Here is a 19793-nt window from a genome sequence, read left to right as displayed (position 1 = left end):
AAAATTTAGGCCCCTTAGGTTCCCTACCCTCTTGAAGCTTATTGTACAGAAGAAGAGTGATACTATATAAAGATGTTGTGGTAGTTATCTCTGACGAACACAGTACCATGTACCAGGCCCTGAACTAAGCTCTTTACAAATATGATCTCATTTAATCCTTACAACTACCCTGGGAAGTAGTTATTATCCCCCTTTATAGTTGAAGAATCTGAGATGGAGTTTAAGTAACTTGCCCAGGATCACATAGTTAGGAAGTATCTGAACCTGGATATGGATTCAGGTCTTCTTACTCCAGACCAAGCACTCTGTCCATTGTCCTACTTAGCTGATAGGTATGAAGCAAAGTACCAGGGAATTACCACCAAAAGAAGCAATTTAGTTTGGCATTAAAGGATTAATTGGAATTCAGGAGGGAAGAGCAAGAACATTTCAGGTCCAGGTAACAGAGTGAGCCAAAGACTTGGAGGGAAGAAAGCATTAAGGGTGATAGGCCTAGAGTATGGAGTACATAAGACATGGAAAGGTAGGGTGGCATCGTATTTTGAAGAGGCAATGAGACAAATAAGATTGAACGTAGCCGAGAAAGCAACAAGGAATTTGAAAAAGTCTGAAGAAAAATGAGTGATATGACCAGATCCATACATAATGTAAAAAAGTCTGATGTAATATGCAAGATGGAATGATAGGCAAAAAAACCTATCTTTTTTTTTTTTTTTTAGTTTTTGCAAGGCAATGGGGTTAAGTGACTTGCCCAAAGCCACATAGCTAGGTAATTATTAAGTGTCTGAGGCTGGATTTGAACTCAGGTACTCTTGACTTCAAGGCCAGTGCTCTATCCACTGCACCACCTAGCCACCCCCAGAAAAACCTATAAAGAGGCAATGACAGTAGTTCAGCTGAATGGTAATAAGGACTAGTGATAGGATAGTAGCAGTAAGAATAGCCAAAAGAGGAGAATGGGATGAAAAGGAGATATAGGAGAAACAGTAGAACTAGGATGAGGTTAGAAGATTAGAAATAAAAGGAAAAGCAACAGACTTTCAGGTATGAAGAACAGATGAATGGTGTCATTGGCAAAAGTTTTGGTCAGAAAGAGCTCATTTACATAGGGAGATATTAAGTACAGATTTTAAATATTGAATTTGAAGTTCCAGGGCAACATTCACTTGACAAAGATGGAGATAAAGAGAAGCAGGTCTGGCAGAAAGGTAAGAACTAGAAATGTGATAGTCATCTGTGTAAATGTGGTTGAATGAATAAGATTGCCAAGAGAAGAGAAGGCCTTGGTGGGAAAACCTTGAGAGGACACTGCCTTAGGTAGTCAGAGAAGAGCAAATGAAAAGCCAATGAAAAAGGCAACTAATTCATTTGCTTTGCTCTATATCACCGTGTCAACTGTATCACTCAAATCAATAGTCTTTCTTAGGTATCAGAATTTGGAACCAGAAAACAGGGACACTTACTTGTTAACATTCACATTGGCTTTTCTATTGGGTAAGGAACATATGAAAGAACATATATGCCATTTCTTGACTCTGCAGGAGGTCCTAATACACCTGAAATATGGAATATACAATGATGCAAATGCTGGCAAGAATTTTCACCAACTAAAAAGGCCTAGGTTTTACTTAGGATCTAATACTCTTGGCTGGAGTGACCCCCATGCTGGTATAAGCCTTTTATGCCTTTGAACCAATTACAGAAATAGCAACTAGAAATTAAACATTATAGCATCAATCTATGTAAGTAACTTGCCTGAACCTAAGAGAATAAGGTACAGTTACACTGGCATTGGGTCAGTGCAGAAGATGAGGAAGGCATATAATATTTCAAAACAGCAAAGTCCCAGTTGGCCACTGAATAGTTCCCCATAGACCTCCGTATCTCCACAACCCATACTCATGAGGCCTCCTGGACTGGAACACTAGTTATCTCTTTAAAGTGCCTTAGAAATGCCAACTTTTTTTTTGAAGGGAGCATGATGAAATGGGAAAAAAAATACTGAGTCAGGAGAGATCTAGATCTGAATCTCTTGTTATTTTTCAGTCATTTTCTATGGTATCCAACTATGACAAATTGAGGCAGCCAGGGTGAAGTGACTTGGCCAAGGTCGCACAGTAAGTATCTGGGGCTAGATAGGAACTCAGGAAGGAGTGTTCTGACTCAGGCCTAGTCCACTAGCCTTTGCACCACCTAGCTGCCCTGAATACTCCCTCTGGTATTTATTAGTTTTCTGACTATGGGCAAAATCATGTAACCTCTCAGAGCTGTTTCCTCATCTGTAAAATAGGGACTATAATAATAGTTGAATTTATATAGTGTTTTAAGGTTTGTAAAGTACTTCCCTTATGTTATTATTGCCTTTGCTCTTTTATCATCCCTGTAGGGTAGGTAGATATTATCTTAATTTGTTGTTGAGAAAATTAAGACTCAGAGAAAATAAGTGACTTGTCTAGAGTTAACATAGCATATGTAAGATTGAATCCTGATCTGTCCTGATTTTAAGTCCAGTATTCTTCCTACTACATTATATTCCCTTACTAATACCTAAAGTTATCTATCTTAAAGTTTTTTAAAAGGGATGTATGGGGGCAGTTAAGTGATACAGTGGATAGAGGACCAGCCCTGAAGTCAGGAGGACCTGAATTCAAATCTGGCCTCAGACACTTAATAATTACCTACCTATGTGGCCTTGGGTAAGTCACTTAACCCCATTTGCCTTGTAAAAAAAACCAACTAAAATAAAATAATAATTGCCTAGCTGTGCAATCTTGGGCAAGTCACATAATCCCATTGCCTTGAAAAACTTTTTTAAAAAAGTGATTTATAAACATAAGTGTTAGATAAATGCCAGATATCATTAGGAAGAGAGCCTGAAGTGTAGTCTTTGAAACCAAGTGAAGAATGCATATTCAAAAGGGGGGGGGGGGTGTTCAGCAGGGTTACATGCTACAAAGAAGTAGGAGGCAGTCTGGGAAAAGGTCATGTATTTGCCAGTGAAGGGGTCATTAGAAAACTGCAATTTCAGCAGAGTGGTGGGATGGACAATAGAGTATAATGAGCTGATTAAAAGAGGTCTGTGAGGAAGACTCAAAGTTTTTTCTAAAAGTTTGGTAATTATTGGAGAAGATAAAAAGAGATTGATAGCTACAGGGGAGACAAGGACCAAGGGAGGAAGGATTGTTGTTTTTTTAGGAGTCAGAGAGAGACTTGATAATAACTATGGAGAAGCATTGAAATTGATGCTGCTCCTTTCTCATTGCCATAAATCTGTGTCACTCTTCTGACCCTGTTGTTAATCCCTAAGAATTCTCTCCAAACTTCTTAAAACTTGGCACCTTTCTTGTTGTGACTTGCACAAACCAAACTTCTGTTCACTCTTTTATCATATACCTCTTTTTCCCAGGCTCACGATGAATGCAATGCTAGAAACCTCCGAGTTGCCTGCTGTTTTTGATGGAGTGAAATTAGCTGCTGTGGCTGCTGTGCTCTATGTGATTGTCAGATGCTTGAATCTCAAGAGCCCAACAGCCCCACCTGACCTCTACTTCCAGGATTCTGGGCTGTCTCGATTTCTGCTAAAGTCCTGCCCCCTCCTGACCAAAGAGTAAGTGATTCCTGCAATCTTATCCTAAGTTGTGTTGCTTGGATTTCTGAGAGAAGACTGTTCACTTATGCTTAGAAACTTAAATTATCTGATATACTGTAGAAATCAGGAGGGGTTGATGACTGCCACTGATTTTAAATATGGAGTTTATTGAGGCCAACAGTTGCCATAATAATACCAATATTTTGATAGTGCAGCACTCAAGTTAGAAATAAAAGCAATGAAATCTTTTCTCCTCCTTTTCTCTCCTATAACAAGGTGGAAACATCTGGTACTTGAGGAGTCAAAGTAAAGCCAAGGAAAGCTTAAAGCCATTTGTCAAGTTAGCCATTTCTCATCCCAGATAGGTGAAATGATCATAAATATTGAGCAGAAAAGCCATCTCTGCCCAAAGTATTCAAATGAGAAAAAAGCACAGACATACTGGGCACTTGCCAGTTCTCTTATGGGAAAATGTATCAAACTTCCATTAGCTAATGAGAACATTTGCTTTTAAACCCTGTCAGGTTGGGTAAGACCCCAAGTGAACTAAACCCTATTTCCTTTAATTTATGTTTTGGAGAGAAGGGAGGAGGCTTTAAATTATTGGAAGGTTGGGTTACAGTCTCTGCTGTGGGTAGCCTTAAGTGTGAGTCATACGGGAAAAAGGACTGTCATTTTCTGTGGTTGAGTATTTATTAAAAACTTTGAAGAACAATAACACCTCATCCCTCTGGATAGAAATTCTGTAGGAGTTATATGTCAAGGGTGGAGATGTTGGCATAAGAAGCAGGTATAACCAACAACAGAAATATGATCAAGATCTGATCTTAGTGTTCAAGTTCTTAGTGGTTCAGTTCATACTCATCTGATTCCCCCCCCCCAAAAAAAACCAAATAGTGCTTCTAATGGTACTTTTTTCTCTTTCTTTTTTCTTTACATGATTTAATTTTTTTAGCTTTTTAAAAATAATCACATAATTTTAATGTGAGAAAAGGGACTCATGAACAACATATTGCTATATGAGATCAAATAAGAAAAGTTCTTCACTTTAAACTGTTACTTCAGCACTGTAAGAATCTCTGTCTATAAATATCTGCTTCCTCTACCAACCAAGATCATAACCCCGCTATACCTTAAGAGTGGTCATGGTGAGAGGCAGCATGTCAACACCCTTCTAGTGAGGAACTTGTCTGAATTTAACTGGACTGATCCTTAGCAAACAAACTATCTAGATGTCACCAGGCCCATACTTAAAGCCTGTAGACTTTGCAGGACTTCCAGAGTTTATTGTCTAACAAATAAAAAACCAAGATATTATTTTAGCAAACAAGTTTGGGAAAACATCTTAGTCCCTTGGAAGTTAATATTATACGGAGCTCTCTCATGTGGTTTCCTTGGGAATTTACTGAGCTTTTAGTAATTTTTTTCTTCTATTGCTAGTGCTAAACCAAGCTCTGAACCCAGCATTAAAAAACATGTGTAAATCTACTAAAAATTTTCCCCACTTAAAGCATTGATTTCAACATAATAGTTTTCATTCATTTCTGTCATATTTTCATTTTGAAAGGTGGAGAGAGGATTCAGCAATTCAGCTCTGTCTTTTTTCTTATAAATAAAGTAAGGGAAAAAATTAACTTTTTAAATCCTTGTAATTTCTTGTTCTCTATCAAGTTCTTTAATATAATTGATAGTGTTCTTAACTTGTATCCAGTTTTCTTGGATTGGGGCAACAGGGTGTTCCAAAACAAAAGATTAAGAAAAATACCAGTTCAAAAATAATGTACAAAATATTAAGGTATATTCTATAACATATATAGGACCTAGATTATAGATAGAATATTGAATTAGGTTACAGTTCTTGTCAATGAGACTGATTTAAGGCAAGCTTACTAACCTAGATGGTAGGTTAGGCAAAAACTTAAACTTAAGATATTAAAAACACTCATTGCAACACTAAAAAAGTATATCAAATTAAATCTTACCTTTTTTTAAAAAATTTATTTAAGGCAATGGGGTTAAGAGTGACTTGCCCAACGTCAGACAATTATTATTAAGTGTCTCAAACAAGATTTGAACTCAGGTCCTCCTGACTCCAGGGCCTGTGCTCTATCCACTGCATCACCTAGCTGCCCCAAATTTTACCCTTAATTGGATTTTGCTTATACAGTTACACAATGCACAATTACTTCATTGTGATATTAGATGTTTCCTCCCCACCCAATTTGGAAAATGTGGCTTCATGAATTACAGAGACCTGAATTGCATGTTAGACTTGAAGAGTTTTGATTTATTTGGATTCCTTCTCCCTCTCTGTCTCTCCATGTCCATGACATGACTGATTGGCATGGGAAATGGTTGTACCCTTAAAAAGGGAGAGAGGGGAAATAGTATGTGAAAGGAGGCATCTGACCCAGCTCCTTTTTAAGCACATTTCCAGAGAAAGATAAATGTATTTAAAGTTCTGTAAGTTTTAATGCTGATCTACACTAATTTCTAACATTTATTAATGATTAATTAGGGGTATCTAGGGGAAAGCTGCTACTGCCCAGTCTCTAGGGAAATATCACATAAAGTTTGATTAGTTACTAATTGTTCAGAGTGTAAAAAGAAGCTGAATAGGCTTCTTTCATCCAATAGTATATCCCCCCCTTTTTTTCTCTATAGTAACACAAAGGTTTTATATTCTGTTATTTCACTTGTATATTCCCTGAATACATCTTTTTTTTGAACCTGAAAGACAGATAGCCTAAGTTATAAATAACCTCTAGATAACTGTAGTTTCTATAGTGATCTATGATGTCTCCATTGAAATGACCTTCACCTGCCTCAACTGTCCCTCATATGATGTGGAGGTGTCCTCTGATCCCTTGGATCCACTTTAATAATATGAATATTTGAAGAGAGAGAGATTAGCTATGTGAACCAATAGTTCCTGGAAAATTGCCATTTTAGCTCCAGCTTAGGTTAGGTTTGGGCGTTACCTTTCAACTGCAACTGAGCTAATGTTTGCACTTGGGAGTTATCTATAGTTTCAGGGATGTATTTAATGAATAACTCTCTAACAGCAGTTAACTTTCAAGATTTATTCTTTTGGTTTGTCTTTCCTTTTTGGCATCATAGGATGGCATCAAAAATAGCCAAAAATCTCTAATACACAAGTACAAAATTCCTTGTAAAAAGTGACCAAAGTAAAAAGAAATTTTAACCCATTTCTATTTTGTAATAGCTGTTTTGCTTGCTTTGTCCTTTGTAGGATTGAACATTAGGATTGAATTGCTAGGATGCTTGATTCGAAGGATCAACTTTTCCCAACTCTTGAGTCTTCAAATTAGATTCTCATCTCACATTCCTTTATGTGGCTGCCTAAAGTCACTTTCTTCTTAAAAGGTTCCATATAAAATCCTTGTGACCATGTCAATTTTTTGAAACCAGGACAGGAAGATTATCTATTGTAGCTGTAAGTGCTCATTCTAACAAGTAGATCACTAGAGATTTTCTAAAGGAGCAGGCATTCTCATAGTCATTTTCACTAACAAATTCCCTCCCAGGTTTGAAATGGCAGTGAGGACACTTAAAATAAAATTGTTTTTGTTCAGCATTATCCTCTTTGAAGAAGTTGTTTTGTTGAAGTAAGAACTGAATAAGAATGTATCTTATTTTACCAGCCTTGTTTCAGAAGACATCTACAGGAAAGGGAAAAAGCTGGAAGAGAGTTTGTTTAAATTTCCTTTTGTATGACATTAAGACTTTTTTAAAAAATTGACTGTGTGGGGGAAAGTAAAATAAGTTACAAATGAATTAGTTTATAGGTAAGTGAAAAAGTCTGATTAAATGGAATGGCATAAGTCTCTTGTACTAGTAAAAGCATATGAAGATATACTTAGACTTAGTATTCATTTTTTTGTTCTCAGGTGTTTAGTTTAGAATGAAAAGACAAATACTCAGCTTAATTATAGTTATACAAGTTTCTTGATGCTGTCAACAATGTGACATAAAGAACAAATGATGAGGAGACAGGTATTCAGCCTTTTCATTAACTTGCTGTATGATCATGTCTTAATCTTTCTGGGCCTCAGTTTCTCTATTTGATAATTAAAATATCTCAAAGGTCTTTTCCATCTTAAAAATCTTATGATCCTTGTAAAGTTTTATTAAGTATCAGCAGAAAGCTACCTACCTACACACTTGTTTCCTTTTAGAGAAGGGGACAAAAATGAGACATTAGTAATACAAAAGTTACTGAGCAAATATGAAGATGAGATAAGTTTCCTACTAAGGCACAAGTTGAATGGAATTGGTTGGCTCACAAAGAAAGAATAGCAATGGCTGTAGGAAACCTGGGTATGCCAAGGGTGCAAATTCTGTTTAGATCCTTAAAAGAAATAAAAGAAGAAAAATGAATGACTTTGTTTCTTCAGACTTTCAAAGCTATTTTGGAGGAGAGAAGTCAGGTGTGGACCTCAATACAGGATTTAGGTAAGCCCAACTGGCTTATTTTTAACTCTGATTTTCATATTTTTGTCAAGAGACTATCTTGAGAAATATTTTTGACCCAACTTAGAATTTAATTTATCAACTAGCTAAGAAGAACAGTAAAGCCATAAAATTGTACAGAGAACTAAAATATGTTCAAAACAGCATAAAGCAGTGGAGGGCCCCTGAGGGGGCCAAGCCTAGACAGCTGACTCAGCTACCACCAGAAGAAATGTTCTTATCTTGGAAATTCATTCTGTAGGTAAGGTATTGAGATTAAAGGCCTGAAAGCTATAGTACTTAGAATAGAAGTCTAAGAGAGTTCCCTATAGACTTTCTTGTGACCAAAGACCAGACCAGAGCATGTCCTTTGGACTAGAGACAGATTGAGCCTCTGTCCTTCATTGTGTTGAGAGTAAGCAAATTCAGAACTAATGACCAAAGGGATTGAGCAACACGTATGCCACTGTTCTCTGTCATTAAAGCCAGGCTACTACTTTCATAGTGCCCACTACCTCAACACATTGTAATCTTATAATAAATCCAAGCAACTTTGAAAGACTTAAGAACTCTGATCTATGCAATTACCAACTGATTCCAGAAATCTGATGATCTTTGTTGCCTATCTCTTGACAGAGAGAGGTTACAGATGTGAAATGTAGAATGAAGCATAGAATTTTGGACTTGGACAGTTTGGTAATTTGCTGCTTTTGACTATATATATTCCTTGCAAGGACTTTTTCTTTTTTCCTTTTAAATTAGAATTCACAGGAAAAAAAGAAAATAAATGCCTGCTGATTAAAAAAATGAATCAAGATGCAAAATAAACTTGCAACTGACTGGTGCCATTAATTCAACTTTATTACCCTTGGGATTCTGTACAAAAATACTTCCTTGGGTCTTGGTTCCTTTATTTGTGAAATGAAAAGGTTGGACTAGGTAATCTTTTAGATCATGATCTGATATTCTTTCATTTCTTCCCTATTTAGCATATTGCAAAGCACAAGTCTGTATCTCTATGATTTTTTTTTAAGCACTATAGCATAAAATACATTAGTATTTATAATTGTTGAATTAAATCACCTGACTCCTTTGAGGTTATCAAAGGCCATTCAAAGTTATACATTATGCCCAATAATAAATTAGAGCTTGGGTTCTTATAAATTAAAAACAGTGAATTAGAAGAAAGAGGACAGTTTGATGGTTCCATTAGGCAAGGCATACATTTTAAAAACTGTTTTTCTGCCTACTGTGTTCTACAAATAGCTGTAGGTGTTGGTCTGCTTTTGGCAATGCTATGTATGCTTTGGAAAGGGATATAAAGCAGTTATCCAACCTGTGTAACAACAGTGTTGATCAGCAAAGCTCTTGGGAGTTTCTTGCTTGTATATTTGGAACATTTTCATCCCTTTAACTGTAAATGTTTTGAGGGTAAGGAACTTAAAAAAAATCTTGCACAAACAAAACCAATGCAACTAAGATTATAAGGAGAGCAGAAAGCTGAGAAATAATTTTTACAGCCAATATTTCTGATACAGGTCTCATTTCTCAAATATGTGGAGAACTGGCTCAAATTTATAAGAATACAAGTTAATTCCCAATTGATAAATAGTCAGAGAATAAGAACAGGCATTTTTCAGATGAAGGAATTAAAGATTTCTATAAGGCATGAGAAAATTCTCTAAATCACTAGGGATTAGAAAAATGCAAATTAAAATAATTCTGAAGTACCATTTCATCCCTATCAGAGTAGTTAATATTACAGGAAAGGAAAATTATAAATGTTGAAGAAGATGGGAGAAAATTGGAACAAAAAAGATGGGAGAAAATTGGAACACTAATGCATTGTTGATGGAGTTGTGAACCTGATGCAACCAATTCTGGAGAGCAATTTGGAACTATGCTCAAAGGACTATAAAAAAACCTGAAAAAAAAACCCTGCACAATACACTTCAAATCTAGCAGTACCACTACTAAGTGTGTGTCCCAAAGAGATAATTAAAAAAGGAAAAGGACACATATGCACAAAAATATTTATAGCAGCTTTTTTTCTGATGGCAAAAAATTGGAAACTGAGGAAATGGCCAACATTTGGGGAATGAATGAATAAGTTATGGTATATGGATGGAACACTATTATGCTATAACAATTTCAGGAAAAACCTGGAAAAGCTGAGTGAAATGAGCAGAACCAGGAGAACACTGTACACAGTAAAAGCAACATTGTGAAATGATCATCCATACTAGCTTCAGCTCTCCTCAGTCATACAGTGATCCAAGACAATTCCAAAAGACCCATTATGGAAAATGCATCCACAACCAGACAGAGTCTTGAATGCAATACAGAGCATACTATTTTCACTTGTTTTTATTTTTTTGTTTTTCTTACAATTTTTCCCTTTTTTCTCATTCTTCTTTCACAATAAAACTAATGTGGAAATATATTTACTGTGATTGTACATATATGATCTATATCAGATTGCTTGCTCACTTAGAGCAGAGGGAGGGTAAGGAGAGAGAAAAATTTGGAACTTAAAATCTTATAAAAATGAATGTTGAAAACTCTTTACATATAATTGGAAAAATAAAGTACTATTAAGTAGAAAAAAGAAAAAAATCTTAAAAGTTCAACCTAATATTTAAGTGGCATTCATCATCCAGACCCAGAAACTTTCATTCAAATTCTGAATCTGACATTTAGCAGCTGATCAGTTTAATTATCTATAAACTGTCTAATAAGAGCACAGGGGTGTTGTGAAGATCAAATGAGATAATCTGTAGAAAATATTTTGTAGATCTTAAAGGACTACATAAACATGCATTACTATTATTATTAATTTATTATTATTATTATTATTATTATTATTATTATTATTATTATTTACACACCCATTAGAATATTGAGGATAGAGACTGTTTTTCCTATCCTTTGTATCTTTAGCCTTCTGGCCTTCCAGTTTTGTCTTGGGATTTAAGCCCAGGTCTTCTGACTCCAGGAGCAACTAGATAACAGTGGATAGAGTACCAGGCTTGGAGTCAGGAAGACTCATCTTCCTGAGTTCAAATCTGACATCACACATTTACAAGTGATATGACTCAAGACAAGTCATTTAATCCTTTTTGCCTCAGTTTCTTCATCTATAAAATGAGCTAGAGAGGGAAATGGCAAACCACTATAGTATCTCTGCCAAGAAAACCCAAATGGAGAGTGGACTACAACTGAAATGACTAAGCCACAATAAATTTCCCATCCCAAATGTCATATGTGCTCTTTACATTATTACACCCTGCCTTGAAGTCAAGGGTTGAAAAGAGTCCATTTCACCTTGTAGGGAGTGGTTTCAGGGCTTAATGGTGGTGTGAGAAACCAGCATCATTGCCGAGGATGGAGAAGAGAATGGTAAGAAAATTGACTTTGTACATACATACATACACACATATATGTATAGATTCATATATGGATATAACTCTTTCAAGGAATTTTATCAACTGAAGGGGTAGGAGATAAGATATCTTGAAAGGGGGAGAACAGTAGCACAAAGCTGGCTATGGAGAAACAGGGTTTTCTTCTTCCCATTCCCTTACTCCCTCTTTCTTTCCAAAATACAGAAAGGAGAAAGTTGTCCAAAAAAAATAGAAGAGTGAATGTCACACCCCAGGAAGTGTCCAGTCATGCCAACCTTGAAGAAGTTTATTCTAGAAATGTAACTGAAACAAAAGAAAATGTATCTATTGATAGGAATGCCACAGAAAGGCAGATATGGTCATAGTCCCACAAAGCTGTCACTTCAGAATCTTTCTCAGTCCCCTAATCTGAAGGAAAAAAATGGCAGAGAGTAGGAGGATGGGGCTATGCAGAACACTGTGATTGGAATGACTCCATATTTTAGACCTAACCTTTGAGTTCATTGGTATAAGACACTCCTGAGAAGGAAATCCCTTCAATTAATGAAGATCAGCACCTGCTCTGCAATTTATTGTCTTAAGAGGTTTTACCTTTTTTAAATCATAGACCCCTTTGGCCATCTAGTAAAGCCTATGGGCCCTGTCTTAGCACAGTGTTTTTAAAAGCATAAAGCAAAATATAATAATACATTACTCAAAAAAAACCAAAACCAGGGGTGGCTAGTTGGCACAGTAGGTAGAACACTGGCCCTGGAGTCAGGAGTACCTGAGTTCAAATCTTACCTCAGACACTTAATAATTACCTAGTTGTGTGGCCTTGGGCAAGCCACTTAACCCCACTGCCTTGCAAAAACCTAAAAAAAAAAAAACCCCAAACCAATTATGTTGAAATAACGTTAACAAAAAATAATGAAAAGTTTCAAGTTCACAGACCATTTGAAATCTATACCCTAGCTTTGGGAGGCTCTGAGAGACCCCCTAGATAAAGTACCAGGTGTACTTTAGGTCATTGAGTAAAGGACTTGCCCAATATTTACTAATACTTACAGATATCTTAGAGTAAATTAAAATGGTGAAAGTAAAGCCATAACTGAAGCTTTTAAGGGAGCCTATTTAAAAAAAAATATGACAAATATGACCTCTTTTTAATTCACCCTTTTGTTTAGGTCAACCCTGTCTGCAAAGGGAAAAGACACATTAGGTTAAATTATTGAATACATTAGAAAAAGTTGAGAAAGAAATAAACACAATAAATAAACACTTTTTAAAAATTTCTTTCACAGGTACAGATTGTATCACATAGACAAGATTTTCTAGTGCTAGTATGGGAAGTTGAATATGACATAGTGCTGCAAGCTGCCCAGGAAAATGGCATGAGGGATGGTTTGGGTGAGAGAAGACAAAGCACATACAGGAGAAGAGCAATTGATTTGCCTAAATTGAAGCTCAGCTGTAGATGAGGACACTTGGGAAAACTGGGTGGAAAGTTCAAAAGCTTAGGATCATGTATGTATTTTCATTTGATCAAAAAAAAAAATTGAGAACCCTGGCAGAACTCTCCTGATCAACCTAACAGTTAACCTATTTTTGTGATCATCTCTCACTAGGAGATAAAAATGTAATTGGTTCCTTCTTGAGAGCAGCTGCTGGCTGTGTTAATGAGAAACGTTGGATGTTATTGTTACCTGTGAACCTAACAGATAATCTGACACTTGTGGGAGGGCCTCCAGGAGGAGTGCCTCAGGATCAGGTGGTAATGGCAGGTATAATATGCCATGCAACCATCCCTGAGCTTTTTATTTTCCTTTTTCATTAGGCCTGTTACTAACTCCTGTATAGTAATGGAATGACAGAAAAACCTTAGATTTAGACTATTTACCTTTCCATATTGTTTTGTCCATTTTTTCTTTCTCTTAAAATTCTCAAGCTCTGTATAAGTCTTTTGAAATATGATTCTCTGGTGTTAATTAACCTTCATATTTCATTCTTGCCAAACAATGTTGCCTGTCTGGTACATATTTGACTATGTATATTGATCAGAAATGTCTTTCCTACAAATTTATATCCTTATTGTGTCTGTTAAGGCAGAGTAAGCTAGCTTGCATTTCTTGTTCCAGTCATCACCTCCTCCCTGCCTCTCTTTTATCTCCTATTAACTGTCCTGTAACAGCAGGATCACTTTTTTTCTGTTTGACCTTGCCCTCAAGAGCCAGGCTTCCTATCTCATGTACTGTCTTTGCTCATCTCTAGTCTGAGGATGTACACTTTATAGGACACAAAGGGAGTGTTCAAACTGGGTCATCTTTCTACTTTGGTTTATCAAATTCAGGGACATTCCAAACTAGATTGTTTTTGGAAAAATCCTCCCTTCCCTCTTTGATTTATTGTCATTCAAGCTGAACACTAAGACTTTATCCTTTTCTAGTTGCATAGTAATTGCCCCAACTCTCATTTTTCTTTGAACTGGTTTCATGTTTTTTTGGGTTCTGTATAAATATTTACTTGGACATTTGCAGTAAAATATTAAACATTGATGAAGCGCTCTAGGAAACAGCAATGTGATTACATGGCCCCTAAACCTCAAGGACTTGCTTGGTTGGAAATCTTCATTGATAGTATTGTGATATGAGAAAAGATAACATACTTATGTCATGGCACTTTACTATGTAATTTTATAATTATTTACTATGCAACTTGCAAACTTATAAATTATTCTTATTTGATCCTTACAACAAAACTGTGAGGTCAGCCGTATAAGTTGTATTGGATCCCTTTTTTATGTTAAGAAACTGAGCTGAGTTTGGTTGACTTACCAGAGATCACACAGGGAGCAGAGCTAAGATTTGAACCCCAGTTTTCTGACCCAAAATCCAGTACTCTGAACTGGAGCCCTGCCCTGAAGTCATCTCTTTATGGTGTCATGTATTCTCTATTGAGTGCTACTGGTAACATACATACATATAAACATATACACATACAAACATATTCACATATACATATCTTTTAAATATTCTTATTAAGAAAATAGGGTGGTTTCATTACCATAGGAATTTATAGGAGTTCCAAATAGGAAACAAAAATTCCAAATTGGAAGTAAAACTAATCAAGGTGTTAGCTGGATTTCTGGTCCCAGATGCTTATCTCTTTTTCTCTCTTAGGTTTTGACATCAGCAAATATCATTTGTTATGCTAAAGGGTGTTTTCTTACCTCAGAGAATGAAAATCACAGGTCCCACCTCTTTTCTTATCCTTTGTTTATGGAAAGATTGTTAAATAAGTATATGCTTATTGTTGTATTCAGATTATTTTACCTACAATTTGACATAACTCTTTTTTTTTGGATCATGCTTACTTGTTTTATCTACTGTATCATATAGCCAGTTCAATAGGCCAGCCAAGCCAGAAAGAAGAGAAAATTGCTTAATAGTAACACCATCTCTGAGATCTGTTGTGTCAAATCACTGTGACAAACCTAAGTAAACTGCCAATTTATCAGTACTCATACCAGTAAGTTTATTCATGAGTGCATACCTTTCCTAATACCAAAAGATATAAAAGTTTTGGTCTGTATTGTTAAATATTGCCTCTTACTTAATGCAGATAAAGAAAGTACCTTTTTTGCTTCAGTATTCCCACTATTTAAAAAAAAATAAATTCAGTCTCAAAACTTTTGTTACCAATTTATTGTTCATTTAATTAACCTCTGAAGTTTACCATAAACCATAGTAATGTCCTAAAATTCAGAATTCTTTTACTTTTAAAAACAAACAGATAAACTTTTCTAATTCTGATACCCTTCCCTACCCATAGTATCACAGCACAGACAAGTGAATATTAGCTCCCAATCTAGAGAGATCTTTTTAGTTTCTGGATTGCTCTGGATTAAAATCCTGGCTCTATAAGACTTTGGGTGAGCTACTTAATCTACTGTAGTTATCAGTTTTTTCAACTGTCTAATGGCAGGGAGAGGAAGAGGAAAATTCAGCTGGATATCCCCTAAAGACCTTTCCTACATTAAAATCCATTTTTTTTTAAGGAATAATCTCCAACTTCCTTTTTAGTTCTTTTTGACGAAATCAAATTCTTGACAAATACTTACAGAGTATTCTTTAGAATACAAGTCAATAAACTACTTAATGTAATTTATATATATAATTAATGTGCCATTGATAAATATTTATTATTAAAATATGTTCCCAGCAAATACAAAGCATTGTGCTAGGTTCTGAGCATACAAAGCCAAGAGTGAAATTATTCCTTTTCCAAGAGAGTTGGCATTCTTACTGAGACCAGAGCAGTCTTTTCTCCCATTCTCCCATTTACTCAAAACTGAACTTAAACTCTCGGTTCTTTTACAGAGGGTCATAACAATTCCAAGTATAATCAATACTCAGCTACATATGGAATACCTTTTCTGTAAATTGTTTATGTCCAATTTGTAGCCCCAGACTAGTTTCTCTTTGATCACAATTCTGCTATCCCTTGCCATTTAAAGTGTCTAGGTTGGGGGGAAGCTAGGTGGTGCAATGGATAGAGCACCAGCTCTGGAATCAGGAGGACCTGAGTTCAAATGTGACCTCAGACACTTAATTATTGCCTAGCTGTGTAGCCTTGGGCAAGTCACTCTTAACCTCATTGTCTTAAATAAATAAAATTTTAAAAAAATGAAACAGAAAAAGTGTCTAGGTTGCCCTTTGCTGTTTATTGTTGCATGGTTTACACTCATGGAATACAAACTTACTGTAATATTAAGCCTTAGCAAAATGCAATTAATTTATCCTTTGAATTATAAGGATAAACTAGTTATATTAAAAAATATATAGAAATTCTTTTTGGATCACTTATTTTTTGGATTATCTCTGCCACTATATTAAGAAGATTAGAGGGCTAATTAAGAACTGATTCTAATTTTTATTGTCTTTATAGGAGTATGGTAAAACTGAATCATGAAAGCAGTCTGATTATATAAAGGTAGACTCTTTTAAGAGGAAATATCCATGATATAAAACAGAAGACTGTTCAATGACCAAGCTTACAATCAGAATTGATTTCACATTGTAATATTTATATCAGGAAGGCACATTTCCCTTGAGTTGTGGGGAAATGTGTCTGTCTTTTAGGGCCTTCCTTTTAGTGGTTGTTATGGTTGTGGAAAGCTTTGATTCTGTATGAATTTATTTTGTCGATGATATGAGTTTTACATTGTTTGATAAAATGAATAGCAACTCAAAAAGAGTCTTTGCTAGGATTTTACATTTCTATTTTAGTGAAAATATATTAAGTCCCTGCTATGGAGAAGGTACTGTGGTAAATACTGGAGATAACAAAATAAAAAAAGTATAGGCTCTGCCCTAAAGTTGTTTATAATTTAATGAAATATACACAGAAGTATACTACACAGTGGGCAACTAGGCAGTGAAGTAGATAGAAGACCTGAATTGGAGTCAGGAAGGCCTGAGTTCAAATCTGATTTTAGACACTAAATGTGTAACTCTGGGCAAGTCACTTAATCCAGTTTGCTTCAGTCTCCTCCTCATATATTAAATGAACTGGAGAAGGAACTGGCAAACCAATCTAGTATCTTTGTCAAGAAAACTCCAAATGGGTTCGAAAAGAGTCAGACACAACTGAGCAACAACAAAATGAGACACAATAGAATATAATAAAAGGACAAAATAAATCTAGACAAAGTTCTCTGATAAAATTTGAGGAGGGAGAAATTACTTCAAAGCAGGGGAAATGGGGAGGGGTAAATGAAAGGCTTCATAGATGAGGTAGCTTCTTGAACTGGCACTGAGGGTATTTCTACAAGTAAAGATAAAAATATATTTTAGTATAGAGGAAAAGATGGGAGACCAGAAGGAGGCAAGTAGTTTTTGGGAATTCCCAGAGAAGGGATAATGTAGGATAAGATCACTGAATAGCCAGTTTAGCTGGAATGTCAAGCTCATGGAAGGGACTACTGTGAATGAAATAAGCCAGAAAAGAAAGAGCTATATTGTAGATGACCCTCAATGCCAAACCTAGCAGTTTGTTTTCCCCTATAAGCAGTATGCTCAGAGCCACTGAATGTTTGTGAGTAAGGAGTGGCATTGTCAGACATAAGGAAGATTATTTTGGCATTTGTATTAAGGATCAATTAGGGAGAGATTGGAAGCAGGAAGGCCAGTTAAGAGGCTTAAAAAAAAAAGATAAGTAGGGATGTCTATCCTCTCATCTGATGCTAATGATGTGAGTGGGGAGGAAATGAGAGATGGGAGAGAAATTGTAGATATAAAATTAACCAAATAAGACAACTGATTGGGTGTGGAGGATGAAGCAGAAAAATAAGTCATTTCACACTTTTAAAAGCATAGGCATGGGGCGGCTAGGTGGCGTAGTGGATAAAGCCACCGGCCTTGGAGTCAGGAGTACCTGGGTTCAAATCCAGTCTCAGACACTTAATAATTACCTAGCTGTGTGGCTTTGGGCAAGCCACTTAACCCCATTTGCCTTTCAAAAAAAAACTAAAAAAAAGCATAGGCATCTTAGAGAGTGATAACAACCATCAACAGAAATAGTTAAGAGGATGAAAAGATTTTGGAAGGAATCTAATAATTTTGCTTTTGGACAAATTGAATGTTAGGTAGTTGGAAATATAACACCAAAGCAATAAAGAAATCTGGGAGATAGATATTTATTGTAGATATTGGGATAAATGATTGTTTCTTGTTTTAATAACTAATTGTTGAATCAAGACCAAGGTTTTTTCCCTTTTGTACTTCCCCTAGGCAAAGACATACCCAGGCTAAGATTTAATCAGGCAATAATAGAATTTCTAAGTAAGTCTAGGCAAATTTATAAATTCCTTCTCGTTGTGTTTACTCAGACAAGACTGAGAAAACATGACTTCTCCCTTTTGTCAAACAGGTGATAGGGAAATTAATAAGACTTTTTGATCAAGACTTTGGATGGTCTAAGTCCTGTCCTCTCAAGACCCTCAATGGAATATAATCTACCTCTCATTGTCTCATTAATTGATAAGCAAGTTAGCCACCCTCAGGAACATCTGCTCTTCCAAGGGCATCTAAATAGTGATCCTACCACCCTGAGGGGTCTTTGGCATTCAAGAGTGCCACTGATCTCTTTTATTAAAATGTCAGCATGATTAAATTTCCCAGAAATCATGCATCTCAAACTTTTTAAATGTTACACTATAAATGATAATAGAAATAAAAATATAGATATATTTGTCAGTCATCTATAGAACATAGAACTGATCCTTTTCAACCATGGGAGCAGATGACTTTACCAAGAGAGAAAGGGAAGAGCTAAGGAAAAAAAGTCTTTGATTAAAAGTAGCAGCCAGAACTGTCTACCCATAGTGTTATGGCATAAAATGAAAATGAGTCAATTGCTGCTAAAGATACTAGATCATTCTTCCAAGTCAGTGTATATGTCAATGTCTAGTTATAGGGGTCATTAGGGAAGGGCTTGGGGGCTTCTTAAATAGCCTTAGAAATTTTCCTTTTGAGATAGTAATTTAAAAATGTGAAATATGTAGCACCAGAACACCCTTTCTTCCAAATATCAGTGATTGAATTCAGCTACCATTTATTACCTCATTAGGAGGAGATCAGTGAGACTCAGCAAAATCTATCCATTATGCCATATTTTTTTAAATGTTAATTCAATAGTTTCACTTCAGAAGGCTAAGCATCATTGTCACTGTTGGATGGTAATATCACAAACTTCCTAAACTGGTTGTGTCTGACATTTAAGTAGTGTTTACTTATGGATCTGATTCATTGGGAGGCTACATCCTGGTGTGCTGTTTCCAACCAGATCACTATAAAGCTTGTGATCAGTCATTAACATGGAATGAAGAGCTTCACCAAGGTTTGTTAAATCTAAGTGGTGCCACGCCTGTTGACCCAGTATAATCTTCTTGTCTACCCCCCACCCCCACCTCTTTCAACTTCAAATACACACTTGGGTTATAAAGAAAGCTTTGATTCTCCAATCATAAATATCTGTTGCTGTTTTTATTTTTTTTTTTAGCAAGAAAAATAATTCAGTGAGTATTTATTAAATCTCCCCTCCAGATGAACTGGCCTACTTCATGGCTGCTTTTTCTTGTACAGGCTTTTTATGTATATTCTAAATCCTTGAAGGCCCATCTAAAATCCTACTTTCTAGGAAATCTTAAAATACTCAATGTTTATATTACTCATAGAACTTTAGACCTGGAAGTGAGTTTAAATGTTATCTCTTCAAAGTCCCTGGTTTTACAGAGGAGGCTATTTAGGTTCAGAGAGATTAAAAATGATAGATTTAAGTCTCAGCTC

At 35.7% G+C, this 19793-nt stretch overlaps 1 protein-coding gene and 1 long non-coding RNA gene across 4 annotated transcripts in view; one reads left to right on the top strand and one right to left on the bottom strand.

The window, feature by feature from the left end:
* ABHD2 (abhydrolase domain containing 2, acylglycerol lipase) overlaps positions 1–19793 on the top strand; it is a 116766-nt gene that overhangs the window by 40814 nt on the left and 56159 nt on the right. For all 3 annotated transcript variants that reach the window (XM_074234116.1, XM_074234114.1, XM_074234115.1), the window contains one exon: positions 3407–3607. In XM_074234116.1, coding sequence (XP_074090217.1) covers positions 3414–3607 — 194 coding nt within the window. In that variant the 5' untranslated portion in view covers positions 3407–3413. The remainder of the gene's footprint in view (positions 1–3406; positions 3608–19793) is intronic.
* LOC141521495 (uncharacterized) overlaps positions 1–19793 on the bottom strand; it is a 59860-nt gene that overhangs the window by 34993 nt on the left and 5074 nt on the right. The gene's annotated exons all lie outside the window — the stretch shown is intronic.

The sequence above is a fragment of the Macrotis lagotis genome, chromosome 4 (genome assembly GCF_037893015.1).
Source record: "Macrotis lagotis isolate mMagLag1 chromosome 4, bilby.v1.9.chrom.fasta, whole genome shotgun sequence".
Taxonomy (NCBI): Eukaryota; Metazoa; Chordata; class Mammalia; order Peramelemorphia; family Peramelidae; genus Macrotis; species Macrotis lagotis.
This window is presented reverse-complemented; position numbering and strand designations above follow the sequence as displayed.